The sequence below is a fragment of the Procambarus clarkii genome, chromosome 91 (assembly GCF_040958095.1).
Source record: "Procambarus clarkii isolate CNS0578487 chromosome 91, FALCON_Pclarkii_2.0, whole genome shotgun sequence".
Taxonomy (NCBI): Eukaryota; Metazoa; Arthropoda; class Malacostraca; order Decapoda; family Cambaridae; genus Procambarus; species Procambarus clarkii.
In genome coordinates, this window is record NC_091240.1 from 5,077,914 (window position 1) to 5,098,858 (window position 20,945).

At 37.5% G+C, this 20,945-nt stretch overlaps 1 protein-coding gene across 1 annotated transcript in view; it reads right to left on the bottom strand.

Annotated features, from left to right (window-relative positions):
- Positions 1 to 20,945, bottom strand: part of LOC123773954 (nuclear factor related to kappa-B-binding protein) — a 47,543-nt gene that overhangs the window by 22,026 nt on the left and 4,572 nt on the right. The window contains 13 exon segments of the mRNA XM_069318683.1: positions 445 to 590; positions 722 to 961; positions 2,107 to 2,237; positions 2,418 to 2,612; positions 3,937 to 4,066; positions 5,645 to 5,877; positions 6,523 to 6,729; positions 7,056 to 7,378; positions 9,018 to 9,241; positions 10,502 to 10,634; positions 12,333 to 12,459; positions 13,793 to 13,986; positions 16,158 to 16,307. Of these exon segments, the coding sequence (XP_069174784.1) occupies positions 445 to 590; positions 722 to 961; positions 2,107 to 2,237; positions 2,418 to 2,612; positions 3,937 to 4,066; positions 5,645 to 5,877; positions 6,523 to 6,729; positions 7,056 to 7,378; positions 9,018 to 9,241; positions 10,502 to 10,634; positions 12,333 to 12,459; positions 13,793 to 13,986; positions 16,158 to 16,295 (2,421 nt within the window). The 5' untranslated portion in view covers positions 16,296 to 16,307.

Sequence of the window (20,945 nt, forward strand, 5' to 3'; positions counted from 1 at the left end):
ACTTCATCACATTCATCATTAATTTTCTACAGTCTGTCTTTTTCCCATGTATCTGTTCCCAAACTGGTGGGTCATAATTATCCAGATTGAAATCTGATTTTCCATATTATCCTGGGTTTCAATATTTAGCCAATTATTTAGGTAATCAAATCTGATTGATATTATGGGGTAACTAGCTAATTTATTATGGTCAATGTCTTACAAATGGAAGCACTGACTTATGAAACACAGGTTGAAATAGTGGTTAATACAAAGATAATAAAAAGTTGCCTGTATGTTTCACTTATATTTTTAATTTACTTTGTTTTTTACTTAATTCAGCATATATATACATACTGTACAGGTGAAGCTCTTTTTATCTACTGGTCTTAGTATTTACCTTGCTATAATCTATGTGCATGAAGAGTTCCCACTTATGAATATAAATTAACGTCAAGAAAATACCTTAATGGGAGAAGAAACAGGTTCCAGAGCAACATTAGGAGGACCCTTCATGGACAAAGGATCCTTAGCCTTTGCTCTACTTTGTCTCCTAGGAGCTGGTTTCTTTATTTTATTGCCACCTGGTCCATTTAAATGATGCATTCGTTCTGAAACAAAGTTACACCATTACACTGAGGAACTACATTCTATCTTAGTCAAAATCTCATAACATAATGCAAAAACAGATATTACAAATTATAATCTAAACGTAAAAATAAACCTGAAAATAAATCCTTACCAAATTCTTCCTCATTTCGGTTGCGGTGTAAGTAAATCCAAAGTTTTCGTGGGGTATCATATTTCACACATGGATCATTTTCATAGTGAAGTCTATCCAGAGCACCAGATACAACACTGTTCAGATTATTTTCTGCAGTTGGACTTGTTAAGGGAGCCAGATACTGAGATTCTTTAAGCAGCTCACATATATCTGATCGTGTGCCTTCCCCATTTGGTAGACGAGCAACAGCATCTCGCACTACAAAATACACAAAAACTTGGATGAAGGCTACATATATTAAAACTAAAGCACTAAATATACTAAACACACCCTTAATATATTAAAAAATACTTATCACTGGCCCATTTCCCACTTACATGGGGTGAGGAGAGATAAGCACAGAGAAAAATAAAGCTTTAAAGTGTAGATGCAAGTTTGTTTGCTTTTGTTTTTTTTAAGGAAGTCAGTTTGTTGTTCTTACGCAAGGTTCTCTTGATACCACAAGCAGGAATACTCACAATCACAGAAGGTCAACCATTTCACCCAAGAACAGTACTGTAGTCATCTCTTTAAATGTCCCTGCTGGGTCATACTGAAGCACATAGATAGTTGAGAATTCTTGATCCAACCCAGAATGTCCTCCAGAATGCTCATTAATCTAAACTAAAGAGCTATTCAAAGTACTGCTCAGCATTAATGAGACCACCAAAAAGTTTTCTCCTAGTCCCAACTGCAAGAAATGACAATGGCCAGTGTCTATGTCTTAAAAGGCCCCATTTAATTTCCCCGAAGGTGATAAAAATTTAAAACCAGGGCAATTGTCAAGACTGTAGTACTTTTTTGGGGGCTCTCCCATGCTGGTACTATATGCATCAATCTGTGGATCCTCAAAGTGTAGTGACCTACAGCAAGTGTATTTACGAGACTGATTTTCAATTCAATTCCTATATTATTCTATAGATAATATAGACATTCCGAGAAAATAAATTAATGATAAAACCATAAGGAATCCATATAAACTTGTTATATAATATGTAGATATAAAGATTTCTTGTTGTGAAAAAGTTTGCTCTCAAAGTGGCTACCAGCGGGATACAGTGGCCAATAACACCATAAATAAAATGACGACAAGGAGTCACAATAATGTGGCTGAAATACAGTATGTTGAATGGGCCAGGGCGGACCGAAACGTCGTCGTCTCTTCACTTGCTAGTGCTGTGGTTTGATCAACAAATAAAATGACCATACACCCAAATGTTTCACATTGCAGCTCAACCCCCAAATGAAGATAGCACATAATAATGGTACTAGCAAACAGTCTATACATACCAAATTCAAACTCTGACATGCTTAATAATATAATAAATACATGCTTACTCGAAGCCAAAGAAAAATATACTTACCAAGGGAGAGTATTGTGACATAGGCAGGTCTGTCAGGAACTAATAAGGAATGGCCTCTAGCTTTGTTCAGTCCTGTCTGCTGGGTATAAATGCCTTTGACTGGTCCTACCACACTCTCATAGCCATGCATCCTGATGAAATACAGGACAAATTAATATTACGAGTGCTGTTAAAGTATAATTTAATTCACATTTTATTGCAACAAAATAATACTATTTATTAATAAATTTAAATTGCTAATTTAAATCACTTGAGGAAAATCAAGCATTTTGATCTTCAACACTGGTATTTTAATCATCACCGACTCCCACCTGAACGTGTATGCTTTATGCGGTTTCTCATATCTCAGCTTCTCTTGTGCTCGATACATGTCCTTCTCAGGTTCTGTTGCAGGTTGCACTGTCCATGTGGTGTAGCAGCGTGGGGGTGGAATGATGTCACTCTCCTCCGTTTCTAGCCTAGATCCTAGTATATCATCTTCTATCCATTCACTACTCATAGAAGATCTGCAGATAAAAAGAATGCCATTACATTACAATCTTGACTTGGAAGGAATTTATTGAAGCAACTATTATAATCATCATTAGTGCCCTTTCTTCAAATGATAACTATTCCCTTTGACAGCATGCACATTTTAATATGCAGTATATTACATTATTCCCTGTGTGGTTACTATTTCATAATTGTTTATCTTGCTTGTTTCTAGTTTTATTTCAAACTTTCTATTGCTGATGTTCCACTTCACCTGTTATTTTTTTCAGTAGAAACTAAAAATACAATGAATTTTTATTATGAACTGGATTTTGGCAAGCAGGTGGATACTTATAAGTAGACATGGCCAGGAAACTGGGATGGCATAGAAGGCAAACATAAATGGGAATAGTGCATTCATTATATGACACTTCAAAATATCTAATGAAGATTTTGCCTGTAGTCACAAGTGATTATTTGACTGGTTAAAGATGTGTTTTGGTTCTCATTGGTTCCTCCTGAACCTCAAATTCAGAAGTTCCCAAAGCATGTTGAATCTGAGGATATTATTGTAGTTTGACAAAATATCACGTGTTGTGATTCATCCAAGTCCAATCCTTCGGTAATACTTTACTGTAAATACAGTACCACTGAACAAAGCCAGACCACAAAGCCCCTTCCCCTAGACATCCAACAACAGGACATAAAAACCAAAACGCAACTGAAAGATGCACTGTAGGACACGAGTCAGAAGATCACTACCAAGTACCCAAGGAATTACTTGAAAAATCAACGAAAACCCTAGGAGGGCTGCACACCTCCGTCGAGAAAACTTTATCGCGGCCCAAGTTTCAAAGGATAATGTGTCACATAACTGAATAAGTTCTAATCTCTGACTGCCCATGCAACCCACCATGAGTCACTTAGGATTGTGAGGAAGCTTAGGATTGTGAGGAAGCTTGATCAGGATATTTTGTGTTGTATCAGCCCTGTTATATGGAACTGGATGGCACGACGTAGTGACCCAGAGGGTCATTCAGTAGTTTGCAAGGACACTGTGTGGAAATGCTCTTGACACCAATATATAGAAAGGTTTTAGGCTTTGTATAAATGTGCTCTCTGATTGGATTGAGTATTCTCCAATGTCTCACCCAACACCAGTATAAACTGCAGGAGACACTTTGAAAAGTTTTCCAAACTACTGAATGTGTACTTCAAATGACTTAAAATCCTGATCAGGGATCCGTAGAATCTTGCATTAGCAAGCAATCAAGTGGGATGGCCGAGAAATCCTGTAAAGACAAAATATTCCTACTGGGAATACCTAATACTGTACCAGGAAATGTATTTAATACTCACTTATTAGCAAGCCAAAATTGAGCAAGGGGTTCTAAATGACCATCACTGTCTCTTCCAGCACCAATCCACTGATAAACTCTCAGCAGACTCTTGTATTCTATATAAGGTACGAAGTCTGCAGGCTGAACATCTGAAAAACAAATCAGAATGTCTTGATTCTTTACAGGATAGATTCCTAGAAGAACCATTTGTGATCTTATCTGAATAAGACATTAATCTTAACAAAATCAGGTTTTCAGTGAATACGAAGAAACTTTTTTGAACAATCATTTGGCTGCCCTCTAAGGTAAAATGCTTTTATCATTTGACCAAGAGACACTGAATAGTCCAAGATAAAACATTCTGGTATTTGCATCATCAAAATTTTTCAAGCATACCTGCAGGATCATGATTGGCACCATAACCAGCATAGAGAATTGTTGGAGAAAAGCTCAATCCAGTCTAGATGACCAATAAGTACATTCAATTGACCACCAAAAGAGGGTTTTCGTAAACTCTTGTCTACCTGCCTGGATACCTTGTTTTGGGCTTCCCGTGTTGTTTGTTCCTTCTCTCTTAGTAAGAACTTGGCTTGCTAACTGGCTGCTTAGCACTTTTGTGGGGTGCCCCAAGTATTTGATTTCTTCAATTTTTTCTGTTTTTTTCTCTTGATAGCTGGTGGTCTACCATGGTCTCCCAGGCCATTTTTTCTAGAACAGCAAGCATAAGAAATATTGCCGGAACAACCGTGGACATTTTCAAGAGGAAACTAGATTTATTCCTCCAAGGAGTACCGGACCAACTGGGCTGTGGTGGGTATGTGGGCCTGCGGGCTGCTCCAAGCAACAGCCTAGTGGACCAAACTCTCACAAGTCAAGCCTGGCCTCGGGCCGGGCTTGGGGAGTAGAACAACTCCCAGAACCCCATCAACCAGGTATCAACCAGATCTCCCAGGCCATTTTTTCTAGAACAGGGTGATTTGGGTCATCATTTCCTGGGTGGTTTGAACAACTTCCAGAGGTTATCTTCCAGTGCCCTGGAAATTCACCTGAGGTCTGTTGGGTGCCCCAGGGAGAATGTGTCTTGGAGACTATAGAGGTGCTTTTCTGACTTTTAAGGTGGCTGTTCCATTCCTCAAGTGCCTGCCTCCATTTTCTTGTTTGAGTTCACCGTTATGCCTTGGTTCCCTAGTTCTGTTAACCAGATTGCCAGGGTTTTGTCCCATGGAATGTTCTCTGCTCTGACTAGACTTTTATTCTAGATTTCGGGGAAGCACTATTATTTACCTGAGCTGCATATACATCGAGCTACTACAGGTTCATTAGTTAAATTCACCAGACATCCTAATTTGATTTAGAATTAAAATCCAATATTTAAGAAATATGTTATCTCTTTACATTCAAACTAGCCAAAGTGATAAAATATAATGATAAAAATTTAGAGTGAAAAATCCATTGTTCTTTAATAAAGCAAGATGTAAGGATTATTAAATGCAAAATAGAACAAATTAGAGAAGAACTGCCAGCATCAAATGTGAATCAAAGAAAATAACAGCACTTTTTAAAACCAAAATTTATGAAACACTCCAATAATTATGAAAAACCTTCTGCATACTGAACTACTATTTCTCACACAAAATTATCCTACTTTTTCTAAATATTACTGTAAAAACTCATTTGACTTTCAGGAATTACAAGGTGCAACATCACAACACCTTCATGTTACTCACCTGTAAAATGTCCACAAAGAAAGTTAATGGCAGAAGGGAGAATGTTGACCCAAGACGGGACAAGAGAATACCATTCATTAAGTGGAGAGATGGCAGACTCCTGCCACACTCTTATACTCGACTCTAACTGGGCTCTTGTCATTCTTTGCTCGCCAGTAGAACATATTATATCCCTGATCAGGCTGAAGAAACATATGTGAGTCTCTTGAGTCAACTCTGGAGCAATACAAGCACTGCAGAATGAGAACAATGATTTACTAATGAATATTAACATATTAAAAGAAATAAATGCAACTTTTTAAAATAAATTTCTCCAAATCTATCTATACACTGTATTGTAAGCACTAGTAATACTGTGCTCGAGTTCTCTGGCCATACACACAAACTGTACTGTTCTGTTTGGCGCTCTGCTCCATATTACACACCTACAAATCACCCTTTCAATATACACTACAGTAATATGTATATACAATACAATTTTTATGATTTGAATCAAACTTAGAAACATGATCTAACAAATACAACATACCTATTATTTCTCAGTACAGTACTGTCCAACATATTTAAAACTCGGACTAAGATACTGTATATTATCAGGGATGAAATCATTTAAAAGGAAATACTGTATTTGAAAATATGTAAAATCACTCTGGCTATTAGGCAAAAATGAGACTTGCTTACTAGACCAATTAGTTGAGCTCTGGCTATTAAATATGATATTTCTGCATATACAGTATTTATAGAGTAAAGAGAGAAAAGAGAAAGAGAATGAAGACAGAAAAGGTACAACAAAACAGAGGAGAAAAGAGAATACCAAGAGACAGACAAGCAAATCCAAAATAAAATACAAAATTTAAATCTCCCCAAAGTTAACTCACCCAATACTTTCAAGTGCTGCTGTTAATTCTGATGACGTTTCAATTGCAGCCGTTACTTGATCTTCCATTGGTTCCTCTTTTATTTCAACCTTTATATGCTCCTCCTTCACTATGGGCTCCACTCCAAGGCCTCCAATATCTATGTCTTCATTCGCACTCAAGGGCTCCACTGGTTCTAACTTTATTTTAATACCTTTAGCACCAATTCTGTTAAAATGATGATGATTCAGAGAACATTATAGATTACACATAACTGTACTTGCATCAAATTAAAACAAATCAGGTTAATTCATTTTTGTATCTAATATATCTTATATATATAAGGAAGGAAATAGAATAGGTTAAACTGCAAAAATACTACTTGTAAATTACAATTAAAATAAAATGCTGAATAAAAAATAATAAGCACAAATTAGCAAAGTAAGTTGTGTTGTAAAAGACTTAAACGTTCTAACAGCACCACTCTGTGAAATACAGTACATAGTTAACATGACCAGAACTATACTGATGAGTACATAATGAATGAACTTTACCTCTTTTTAACAGATGGAGACACAACTGGCGTTTCCTTCTTAACTTCAATATCCTCCGAGTCACTGACCGTTGAAGATGAGGAGGAAGACGACGAAGATTCTGAATCACTTAGAAGTTCACTTTTTATAGTCACTGGAAGATCCAAGTGATTGGAAGAGACTAGTATGGATGAAGTTTCTTTCTTTACCTTAATTTTTTTCTTTGGTTTTTCTAGTGTTAATGGTGACATAATGGCTCTTTGAGGAGGTCTTTTCAACTGAATTTGAGCTCGAGATATAACATCTTGTAGTGTTATGCCTCGAGTATCTAGGTCAACTGACGACTGAAACAGGAAATTGTAATTCCATTAAAAAATGTTTCACAACATCAAAATCACATGAATTATACAAGTATTAAGCAAGTGAAGGGCTTTCATAAACACTTTTACTGCTATAAACATGCATCCAGAACACCAAATACCACAATATTTATACACTTAGAACTTCAACAGCAAGTCATATGAAAGAAGTTTCTGCAGGTTTTGACTGCTGTAGCAGGGCTTCTTGCCTGTTGTAGTAATATACAGTAATGCTGATCTTATAAGCACAAGCATTTCTTGCCCAAAATGCTGTGCGTATTAGTGGCTTTAGGCATTGTATGTACAAGCTCTATCGAGAAATCCAACGTTATGTTTGTAACTCATCTTGTATGACTGTACTTTTACCTGAATAAACATTTGATTTTATTTGATTTGATAGGTTTTAGGGAAACTATTTGTTTTTCCTTACTATTTTTGTCTTCTATTAGACACAGTATACAAGCAAAACAATAAAAGTGCACATTGAAACTGGAAGAGCCCAGAAAATAAGCAGGTATTCAAGAGGAATGATCATTAATAACCAACTAACAGTAATATGTTCATTGGATTGTTGATGTCAGCTTACCTTTACTACTGAGAGAATGCAATTAATGTTGATAACTAGACAGCAACAACTGGAACCAACTAGTAAAAGGATGAGGGGCATACCTACCCGGCTTTACCCATCTTTTGTCAACAAGGAGCAAGAATTAGCTCTAGGCCTTTGCCTCATAAATATTGTATCCATGGCATTTATACCTCTGATGTTTCAACTTGTCATACTCTCTTAAAGTTGTGAACTGAGGAAGTAGCCCTCACAACCTGTGCTTTCAGCTCATTCAATTTATTTACAACCTAAACTAAATACAACCTTGTACATCTTTCTGGTTCATTTGTGTTTTGAACGTCCATCAGTGCCCGCCCTCATTCTGTTTACCCACATTTGGAATATTGGGCAAATTTTGTCTACCTACTTTATATATTCTCCCTCAGCATGATATACAGTATATTGTTGATCATATCACTTCTGGCCTTTTCTCTTTTAGTGTTGTTAGCATGAGTTCTGTTGATATGTCCTCACAGTTCAGCTCTCCCATTTCTGATACCATCCTTAAAGCAAGTTTCTGGACTTTCTCAATGACAGTCTATCCCATACTACCTCTCATTTCCTGACAATGAAGAGAGCCATACAAGATGACTCGTGATAAGCCTCGACCCATCTTGAAAGATCAGCAGGCTTTAACAACGGAGAGATGTTGACAATTTCATTGTAATGTTCAAGATCAAAATTTCAAGCATCCCCATCTGGCCCAACCACACAAAAAAAAAAGTCATTAAAATTACAAGATGCTCAGTCTATAGGTATCAGCTATTGCTGATATCTATAGACTGGAAACATCAGTCTATAGATATCAGCATCGATAGCATTATGCTGATAACTATAGACTGTTCAGATATCATTACACTGATATCTGATATCTACAGGCTATAGATTCCATTCTTAAGAACATCACTCAGTGAGTAATACCAGAACCTTTCACTAGCAGCAGACTTCAAAATGAGAGAAAGAGATGGAAACAGAGAGAGAGAGACAAGGAGAATAGAGAAATATAATTGTACACACCTCTCTTTTACTTCTTCGAAGCCTGTGTCCTGCAAGCATGGCTCTAAAATGATCATCCGTAAGATCTAGTGGGTTACTAGTGGGTGTTATTTTCAGTTCGAGGTCTAGCGCAAGAGAGCCACTACTGTGCGTAGCTCTCACTGGTAATAAATCTGGCGGTAGCGAGCCTTCCAGCCCTCCTAACTGCCGACGCTGTTTTTTATTGAGGGAGGCCCCTGGTCCCTCTGCAATGTTCAAACCATGTTAACAAAATGTCAAACCATTCTTAATAGTTTTATACATATCCTGTGGTATTATACAGGGCTGAAAAATACAATTTATTCTACAGAATAGCATCATAAAAGGCTGCTAGCAGGTAAAGTTTCATAAAATAACATGATGAATAGTAGAAGCAGAAGAGGATATTTGTCAACAAGTAATAAATGATATCTAAAAGACAACAATAAACTCTAAACTTCTCAACTTGCTCTTCATCACTTACATACATACCAGTTTCACGACAGCAGATTTTGTTTTCTATATTAAGCTATTCTCAAGAGTTACCCTCATAGTCTATTAGTGAACATTTCTCCGCAGAAATATCCATAGGTCAGCTTATACCCATTACAACAGCGTAGCTTGAGGACTAATGTGGTGCTTCTGAGATTGAGTGGTAAATATCTGATGGCAAATCATTAATAATATACTGTAGGTATGATATTGCTATGACCTTGGTGAGGGGGATGATAACAATCCCCTGCTCCCTGCACCTGTGAAGGGGACCAGGTTCTGGCTCTGGTCTCTAATAGACCATTACGGACTCCTAAGGCTAATTGTGATTCCCATGTGTGGAGCTAACCGAGTGAGCTAGCTACAGAGAGCCACTATTCAGCCCCTCCTGAAATTGAGGTCTCAGGAACAATTTATTTTAGTCATATGATAGGTTTAATTAGCACATGATTTTTCCAGGAACATAACCTTTGCACAGAACAAGGGACCACAGAATACAAGAAGCTTCAATTATGCATGCACACTGTTAGACCCACATTTAATAATGGTCACCCCCTTAACTTTCCAGGTTTGTACTTGTGATTTGGGAAAAACAACAAACTACCCTAATTTTGCACCTGAAGGCCATTAACTATACTGAACACATCTCAAAATATACTTCAATGTAAAATGAAAACAATGATTGCTTATGTAGGCCTTTAAGGTAACATATTTGTACTGTTTTTAATTAATTTTGCAATAAATTACAACAAATTATTTATACCTGGATATCACCTAAGAACTCTATGACTCAACCAAGGTTTGAACTTCCAATGGCAGGGATCACCCCTGGGGTACAGAGTGCCCTAACCACTTTACCAGCGATTGCCTGCTGGTGAAGTCGTACTCTGTATATCATTGAGTGATCCCTAGCAATGGAGGTTTGAACTCTGGTCAGGTCATAAGAGTACTTAAGTGTTTTATGGATAGGGGCCATTCAAGACTTTGTTTAATACCTGGATATATTTCATCTTCTGATGTATCACTTGTATCTCCTCCCACTTCTGCTCGAATCGCAGCCAATTCACGAAAGTAGCGCTTTTTTGTACAATACTCAATGGAGGTACGAGAACTCTTCTTTTTATTATGCTGTAAACAAATGACAAATCGTTAAAAACCACAGTCATAAATTTATCACCTAAGACAACAGAATCAGAGCTTGATCTTTCAAATCACATACAATTATAAGTAAACTAAATTATTTAATGATAAATATTCAAAATAACTCATGTACAGTATACTGTACTAATATCCCATGAAGCTTTATTAGAATACAATAATTGGTATTTAGAAAATATTATTCAGAAATTATGAACACTGCATATGAAAAAAAAAAGTTCTAAGTCAGCTCATAGATCAATTATAACAGCAAAATTTCATTCTGAAACTCTAGCAAGGATTTTGCCAAAGAAATTATCTTTTAACGAACCGATTAGAATTTTACAAGATGACAAATCAAATAAGAGATGGGGAGACACTATACTCCTTGACTGTAAGAAAACTTTTGATATTGCCCCCACAAGCTGGTGTATCTGGAAGAGTGCTAAAGTGAGAGAGGAATAGGTAAGGAATAGGTAAGGAATAGGTAAGGAATAGGTAAGGAGTAGGTGAGGAGTATGGAGAGCTGGTGAGGAGCTGGCGAGGAGCACCTCTCAGAAAGGACAGATACCAAAATGGAGAGAAGCAAAGGCAATGAGCTGAGTATCACAAGGATCAGTACAAGAGTCCATCCTGTTGCTTGTGTATATCAATTACCCGGCGTGGAATTAGCTCTTTCGTATTAAGGTTTGCTGACGATACAAAATTAAAAAAGAATCAGAACAGAAGGAAACTGTAATACTGAAGAAAATGATCAAGCCACACTCCAGAGGTGATTTGAAAAATAGCTACTGGACTTTAACCCAACCAAATATAGTTATAAGGCTATGAACAGCAGTGAGAAGACACAGACAGAAGTACAATATTATGCCCACTATTATGTCTAGCTTCATGGCTCTTCTTTTCTTGACCTTGATGCACCACCACTAAAATTGTTCCTTTCATCAACCTTGATTAAGGTTTCTTTTACAACAAAAATGTGATAATTAATCCCAAGACTCCACACCACTCAATCTGCCACTTAGTGTTCCAGCTTGAGGAAGCATTGGCAATCTTAATTGGTATTGTATGAAGCCTTATAAGTCAGAGTGTCATAAGGTAAAGGAACCCCTCTGTATTTTAACATTGTCGGGGACAGGAAACCTGTTAGGCTGTTCCTTTAGGACAGCAACTGACCTTCTCTGGGTATTCAACCCACAACAGTCGACTAACTTCTGGGTACTTATTTAGTGGTAGGTGGATAGTACAGGTATAGGCATTGGGTGCAGCTAAACATGTCCAAATGTCTGGTTTTGCCTGGGAATTGAGCTCTTAAGGTTGATATGTCCTGTTGTTTGCCTCAGTTGAGTTTGTTTGGCATTTTTTGTAACCACTTTATGGCTATTCTGGAGGGTTTGGCCTAAATGTGGAGTAGTTTTATGATACCCACTGATTACTCGTTCCAATCCTTGCTTCTGATAAGCCATGAGATGGCTACAGATGCCAGGTGACATAGGTACTGGCTTTAGAGTACCAGTATATAAGCTTTAGGGACTTATATTTTTTATTAAATTAATTTAAATTACTAAACTGGAATATGAAGTCTTATAATTGTGTCCCTGCATTATTTAAAAAATTCTTCATTTAGTAGATACATTACACAAGAAAAAAAAGCAATAGTATACAAATAAGAATAGATCTTCCATTTACCAAAGGTGTGAGTCGCGGGATCTTGGGAATGTCATCCGGTGGCATGTTGCTCACAATATCCAGCACCCTTTTTCTTCGCACTAAAACCTCTTCTAGTGTATGATGAAGATATTGCTTCTGCCGGTATCTAAAAAAAAAAATGTGCAATTTAGTTTTTGTTTAAAAACTATAGAACAACCAGCCTTGCATCCCCTGCATCACAGAGGTGAGGAGATTGGGAAGGGAACCCATCATTTTAAAATTACTTTCCTGCTAATGGTAAAATTTGACTGGAATCTGGATCCCACACCAGCCAAGGACCTTGACAGCAAAGGTATGGTCATAAGGTTGTGTGGAATATGAGAGAAATATATTGACAACTGAAATACAGTAGTTGGAAGGGCAAAGGTTTCTAAGGAACGAAGATTCAATGTGCTAGTTTTATGCAGGACTACGATAAAAATAAACGATAATGAAAAGTAGAGCGAGCAAATATTATAAGAAAAGGAAGCTATATTTAGTACACAAATGCCATGAAGGCTGAATATTGAGAGAGCTTCTTCATGAATGATATCTATATTTCAGGCAACATAATGGATATTAACACAAGACACAACAGGCTTTGAAAAAGAAATTGACAACATTCCCATACACTCAACTGCAAGTCTTGACTCCTATTACTTCATATTTCTAAAGAAAAGCAAACTACCAAAAGTATGAGCACTCATTGTAATATGGAGGATAAACACACTGGACTTGAGACAGAAACAAAAAAATTATCTACCTGGAACTGGGAAGAATAGAACAAACTACCCACTAGCAAGTAGACAAACTACCCACTAACAAGTAGACAAACTACCCACTAGCAGGTAGACAAACTACCCACTAGCAGGTAGACAAACTACCCACTAGCAGGTAGACAAACTACCCACTAGCAGGTAGACATCAGAGTTGGTAACCCAAACCTCACAAAGGGCAAAAAAAAGAGAAATCACCCCAAATCCTTGTTAGACTTCTCAAGATGAGACATCCTCCTTAGCTACAGGAAAGAAGGAAGGTAACTACATGTTCTACCAGGTAAAGTAAGCAGAAGTAATAAAATATTTATGGAGAGGGAGAGAAGTCTCCTTCCAGTGCTGTATAAGACCACAAGAAATTATTGTAGAAAAAATAAAGGAATCACAGGATATAAATAAAAATTATTTGCTTAAACCAATGAATAGTAAGCACAATATTAACTTGGTTTCCTTACTGTAGAGTATTGTATCAATACCCACAATATCTTTTAAAATAACTTGAGATAACCTACCAATATTTTGATAAATTCCATATTTCCTCTACTTTGCAGAGAATTACATATTTCACAACAGGCTATAATGTATATTCTATAAAGGGCCCATGAACCTTTTTCCTCAAACTTCCTTTTAAGTAAGTGACAATTGGCATATGCTTTTTATTTAAAAGATCTATAAAAAAATTACCTGTATTCTCTGTACATTATCTTCTTATGAATGGCTCTCATCTTGGAAATTTCAGGGTTGAAGAAGCCCTTGCAGAGCTGTTCATGAAACAACCTGAGTGGTGTTCCATATCTGAAGTTTTCATCCATAAAAAACATTTCTAAAGTTCGTGTTTTCTCTTCCAGGTCATTATGAGGAAATTCTGGTAAATAGCCCTAAGATAAAAATAAATGGAATGGATTAAATATTTAAACATTATGACATCAATAAAATGAAACAAAATGTTTAACAAAATATATAATACTGAACAAGGAAAGGTCTCAAAGTAGATAAGTACAGGCTAATGCCAGGACAATTTTCTTTACATATATGAAAAATAGGCTTTGGCATTTTGTTCCGATGGCGGTTAGTGTGCAACACATTCAGCAGAGCAAATCTTATCAAATTATCTACCTTAACACACTACACTATCATCGCACACTGGTCATTTCATCATGGTTAATGTTCGTATCAATCATGGCTATGTTTGTATCAATCACACCTCCAGACTTTTCCTTCAGCACCCTACTTTTGCCTTGCTTAAAACATTTTACGTCATTACCTCAAATAACCACACACTTTAGCTCTGACCAGTTTTAAAATATCTTTATCATCTATTTAATAACTACATTTAATATAGCTTCTCCCTCACGCTGGTGAAGCAGAGTCTCGAGCAATACTTTATAGCTCAATGTAGTAATAAAGTCTAAATCACACACACACCTAGTATTTAAAGTGGAAATTTTGAGGCTAAAGAAATGCTCTTTATGCTACAAGATATATGTACATGCATACAGTACAGTGTTTGTACTTTCTCCTGTATTCCCATGTCTGTATCCATGTATATATCTCTACACTAGTGTTTGTTGTACTTAGTATTATCCAAGGGTTCCACTCCTCCTGTGGACCCTGGGCTTTGTGTCCCAACACATCATTGTGCTCTAAGCCAAGAATTCTGGGTTCCAGGGCTCTGGGGCTGTTTGCCCTGAGTTCTGTGCCCTGACCTTGCACTGTGTGCTCTGGCCTTGGGAGCTTTGTCTCTTGCATTCCTAAAGTGGTTGCCCTGGTCTTCTGGGACTTTTGCTCTGTGGCCTTTGGGCATTTGAGCTCTGTCCTCCAGGGTCCTCGTTCTGGCGGGTCTATTTAGTACTGTGGTGCAGGCGATGAGTCACAATAACGTGGCTGAAGTATGTTGACCAGACCACACACTAGAAGTTGAAGGGACGACGACGTTTCGGTCCGTCCTGGACCATTCTCAAGTCGATAGTACTGTGGTCATCCAGGCTTGCCTCAGGACATTTCCACTTAAGTTTTCTCTGGGTATTTTCACGGTTCCTGTTTAGCATCTATTTGGGCTATTTGCCCTCAGCCTTTCCTGGTTCAGGCCATTTGTACTGTTTGCCCTGTATCCTTATGGCTGCATGACCAGTGTGTTTCTGGCTGTATTCCCATGCCCCTTGAGCTAGTGCCAAAATGCTAAAATGCCTTGGTCCTTGCTGGCCCTAGATTTTCGGGTATCATGCAACATTCTCTCAAGCCATAGACTTCGGTCATCAGTCCTGCTGCCTCTGGTCACCCTAGTTTGTCTGCCCGTGTCAGCTGGATCTAGGGCCTAGCTCCTTGGCAGGGTGTTATCCTTATTTTTATGGCCACTGTGAACCTGCCCCTCTGCAATATAGTGCCCTCCATGTGAAAGTTATTCATGCTGCTGCTCATGTGAAAGTTGTTCATGCTGCTGCTCATGTGAAAGTTGTTCATGCTGCTGCTCATGTGAAAGTTGTTCATGCTGCTGCTCATATTTCTTTGTTAATATTTTATTATTTGAAATACTTACTAAACAATACAACATTTTCTAATAAGTATCCCTGATTGGGATACCTAATGGAAATTATGTTTTCTTGAGTAAGTTTTTCAAATACGGCACAATACTAAAATAGTAACAAATAAATCCCAAGTAATTACCTAAGTGTAGTTACAGGTTGAGAGCTACGCTCATGGTGTCCTGTCTTCCCAGTACTCAACCATATAGTGCTTTGAAACAACAGACGGTTTTGGCCTCCACCACCTTGAGTAGGAGCACAAACAAAATTCACACCAGCAGGAGCACAAACAACTTTCCCACCAGCAGGAGCATAAAACAATCACAAGTGCAAATGAGAATGAAATAATAGTCTGCAACATTAGGAAACTTAAAAAAAAAACTCACTTTATAGTAGAGAAAATACTTTATAAATTACTATTTAATGGTTGTTGTAGCAAAATTTTGCTTAAAGACAGACATATTATATGCCATATTGTAACATCACAAGTTAAATATTGTACAAAATACAAAGCCTAAGATACAAACCATTAACATTTCTCGGTGTTCATCAGTGAGATGATTGTTCCAAGTGTCGGGAGACAGAATTTCAAACAATAATGATATGTCTTGACAGATTTCTGATGGAATTTCTAAAGACACCCCAGAATAGACAACCGTCTCCATGACTTTTCAAATCTGCAAAACAAAATGTAAATATCACTATAAATTTGTATATATAAATGCTACTATAAAGCATGTAGATTTTCCAACATTGAGGAAAATCTGGAAGAGACAGAAGGGTACTGTATAACATTTTCATAATACTGTATTTACTTGAAACAAATTACAACAAACCACACACACATCTTCATCAATGGTCCCACTTGCAGTTGTGACGGCTACTTTATTGTGTTCTTTAAAGGTAAGGTCTTCCGACATGAGTACACCTAGATCCTTTACATTACCTTTTCGTTCTATGTTATGATTTGCCCGAGTTTTGTACGTGGTTTCCGTGCAGTGACAATGTGACACGTGGTATGAATTGGTCTTGGATGTCAATGGTTTTCTTCACATAATTAAGTAATTGTGTTGCTACCCATCCTTACCATTTATTTGATACGAGACGGAGGACCCAGCGGTGCGCTGGAAAGTCTAACTCCTCCTACCCCTCATTCCACCTGTCTTCTTTCCCTCCTCTTCCTCCATTTCCTACCCTCTTCCCCATTTCCCACCTCCTCCCCACCTCTCCCCTATTTTATCCCCTTTCCTTCCCCCATCTCCTTACCCTACCCCCTTCTTCCTCTTCCCCATCTGGCCTCCAGCCTTGAATAGACATTTCAATTTAGAATTACAGTAGTATGTAGAAAAGGTACCAGGCTGCACCTGGGTCTCTTCCCCCCCCCCCTCCCATTCTTCCCCTTCTCTACAAAAATTTATTATTACAAAGCACTGAAAAATTATGGTAAACACACCAAATATTTCACAGGGGGGTCACTTATAGATGCTAATACAGTACCAGTATTTCTCAAAGAATTTAACTCAGGTTGACCCCGACCAGCCAAAGTCAGTCTCATACCCCAGACCATTTTCCCTGCAAATTGTCCGGCCTCCAACCTTGGACACTCACTCTCTCTTACATATAGATAGATAGATTAATATTTCCTTCACTAATATTTCAAAGAATATTTCAAAGAAAAATATGTACAGTACATTTTTTGAAGCAGATACTGTACATTGAATTCCTAATCAACCTGCTCAACTAAGATTAGACTCTTCCAATTGCACCTAATTTATTAAAATTGTCATAATTTGCATTAAAACTAGACCTAATGCCAAGTATTAGCACTAATTGAAATCATTTATGCTAATTTTTATGCTAAACATTGCTGCTACCAAAATCACCAATGCCTTTTTTTTATTATTTAGCTTTATAATGTTTGTCTCTGATTATAATCTTGATTAGCATGAATAAAGTTTTCTATAAATAATTAACCTATATGAGCAAGTCTCAGACACCAAAATCAGATCATATATTTGTCATAGTACCAAGTTCCAGTTGAGCAAGACTTCTACTGTACAAGTCTGCATTGCATTGTATTACTAAATGTTAACAAAAAAAATCATAATCTTTACTAGCATCATCATCACTACCTTGTTTCCCAGCTTTGTGGCGTTGGGAAGCAAAATCCATAAGAAAAATATGACCAATGTAGAGAATGAATGTTAAGGATACTGTACAGTACTAAAAAATTAGAATTAGGCTTCATATCAATATGAAAAGCTTCTTTTTCAGCAGAGATATTCAATAGTTACCTAAGGTAAGAATCCTGTGTGCCATGGACAGAATTCCCAAGCAGTCAGAAAGGGCATTTTTCAGACACCGGCACCACAGATTTGTTTTTCCTTTTTCTAAACATGTTGCTGCAGGAGTCATAAGGAGTTAGTGTGGTATGTACTAAAGAAAAGCTCAATCCAGCCCAGAATACCCATTAGAGGCACAGTACTTCCAGAATAACTCAAAGCTCTATCTACATTGATACCAAAATGAAAGACCTAGGACCAGAATTGAGGCAACAAAGTTGAAAACAGTATACCCATTTTATTAGCGCTCACTGGGATTATGCTCTGTCACTTTCTTTGTTTGCTGTGGGTGGTACGCCTGGCTTTTGGACTTTATATTTGCATATCCCAGTACTTCCTGTAGGGAATTCTATTGCGAACACAATGTTACCAAAATGAAAGACCTAGCACGAGAATTGAGATGTCCAACGTGAAGAGAGCGTACACATTTTATTGCTCTTGTGCGGCTCTGGGCTCTTACTTTCTCACTTCCTCGCTGGGCTTTCAGGCTTTATATGCATTTAGTCTTGTAGAGAATTCTATTGCGAAACACATTGATACCAAATTGAAAAACCTAGGACGAGAAATGAGATGACAAAGTGGAAAAGAGAATACCCTTTTCCGTATTACCGCATTCTCTAATGTAATGAGAGGTGCCTTGGGGTGGCGCAGTGCTCTCTTTCTGGGCCACTTTCATCTTGTCGGCGGGTGGAGCGCGCTGCAGTTTTTTACTTTGTATGCATATACTCTTGTTGGGAATTCTATCGCGAACACAATGATGAAAGCCCTAGGACGGGAATTGAGGTGACAAAAGTGAAGAGTGTACACATTTTATCGCTCTTTCGCGCTCCCGGGTAACACGCACTCACTTTCTCTGTTTATTGTGGATGGTACACAAGGCTTTTGACTTTATATGCCTTTAGTCCTGTAGAGAATTCTATTGCGAACACAATGATACCAAATTGAAAAACCTTGGACGAGAATTGAGGTGACAAAGTTGAAAAGAGTATACACTTTTCAGAATTACCGCGCGCTCCCGTGAAACACTGAGGCCCACCCGGGGTAGTGCGGGTCTCATGCCCGTGGTGCAATAAAGTGCTATTAATAACAAGAAAAAGAAAATCAAATTAGAAAATACTATACCAAAATAAAAATAAAATTATTTGATGATTATGACTGTTGGCTGTATTTACCAGTACTGTATAATGATAATACATCTTGGAAACACACATATCCAATTATGATTACTTCACCATTATTGCCATTATTGTAATTCCACTGTGCACTGATAATATATATTAGAAAACAGGGCACTTCTTTTTCATACATTTCAACCCTTGATAGTTATACGGCCCCAAGAAAAGATGTGGCAGCCAAAGATTTAAGAGAATTGGCTACAAAGACAGGTTATGGGAACTCCCAACCCTAAAGGAGAAGCAGAGGAGATAGAATTATTTTACTACATTCAAAATACCGAGGGAAATATACAAGATGGATAGATACCTTTTATACATTGAGAAAGACTAAGATAAGAGGCCATCAATAGAATCTAGAAATGCAAAAATGTAAGGAAATATAGTACAGTACTCCTACATTGATGGTCAACAAGTGAAATGAATTGAAGAACAAGCCATGGAAGCCACATCCATCCACAATCTCAAAAGAAGATACAAGAACTTGCAAGTCAAAAAAACTATAGGAAAATAAAGACCAGGTACAAAAGAATAGGAATCACTTCCCCTGTAGTCAATGACAGCAACTTTTGAAATGGAGTAACTTTTTATCCAGTGACTTCCTGGCACCATTCATAAACGTGCAGGGTGGCTTGAAAAGATCCCGTGTCACTGGTACAGTACTTTAACACCATGCTGCATGACTCTTTTCGAATCTTGTCTATTGTACAGTGGATTCTTACCTTGGAAAGTAACAAAATGTATAGCTCTGAAAGACATCAATTCATCCTAAATTCCACACTAACCAGGATCACGTAGAAACAGCAACATCACACTTCAGCAAAACATCTACAGCAGTACCGCTTCATACGACTACTTGAAGAATGCTTCCAGTGATTTGTCATCTAAAAAAATACAGTATCAGTATGTTAAACAATTACTTCATCTTAAACTGATTCCCCACCACTTCACATGTGCTGTCAACAACTCAATTTACACTTACTCTAAATACTTGCCACATTTGTCCATAGTCTAATTTTTTCACCTCACTCTATCCTCAAATTTCTTCAAAATACACACCTTTGCCACTATTATTAACCATTGAATATGACCAAACTATTTTGATACACTCTCCTTGAAGTTAAAATTTACAATTATGCCCATTTCTACATCCCATTTCTCAATTTTTCCCTTATTCATGCTGCCCTCTAGCCTCCTCCTTTGCCAATCTTTTTTTTTTTTTTAAACCAAGGGTTTTCATTACACCTGCCACTTGCCTTTTCTGATTTACTCCACTCTCAACTTTTTAACACAAACATCTCTCTGTCAATTACAGACACCTGGTATTTAAACCCACTGATCACTTCTAGCACTTCTCCCTTTAATCCTATTTCACAAAGAAGCTTTTCCTTCTCCTTCCCTCTCAATTACTGTGTGGGCCACATGCATTTTTCCCAGTTTTCTCTAAAATATATCAACAAAACCGGGGGATGTCTTGGTTTTGAGACATCCCAAATCCCATTCTGTCCTGCCCGGATCCCCGGGTGCGACAGAAATGTTTGAGCACATTTCCTTTCACCTAATGCATCTGTTGACCTAGCAGTGAGTAGGTACTCAGGAGTTAGTCAGCTTGTTGTGAGGTTGCATCTTGGGAAGGGGTCAGTAATTCAGCTTTCGATGGGGAGGGGGGGAAGGCGACCTCAATACAAGTCTACCATGTATGAACACACTGGCTTCCTGTCCCTTGACACAGTACATTATTATTATTATTAGAAAACTGTATCATCTGTACACATCAAATTACAGTAGTTATCCATAGTAA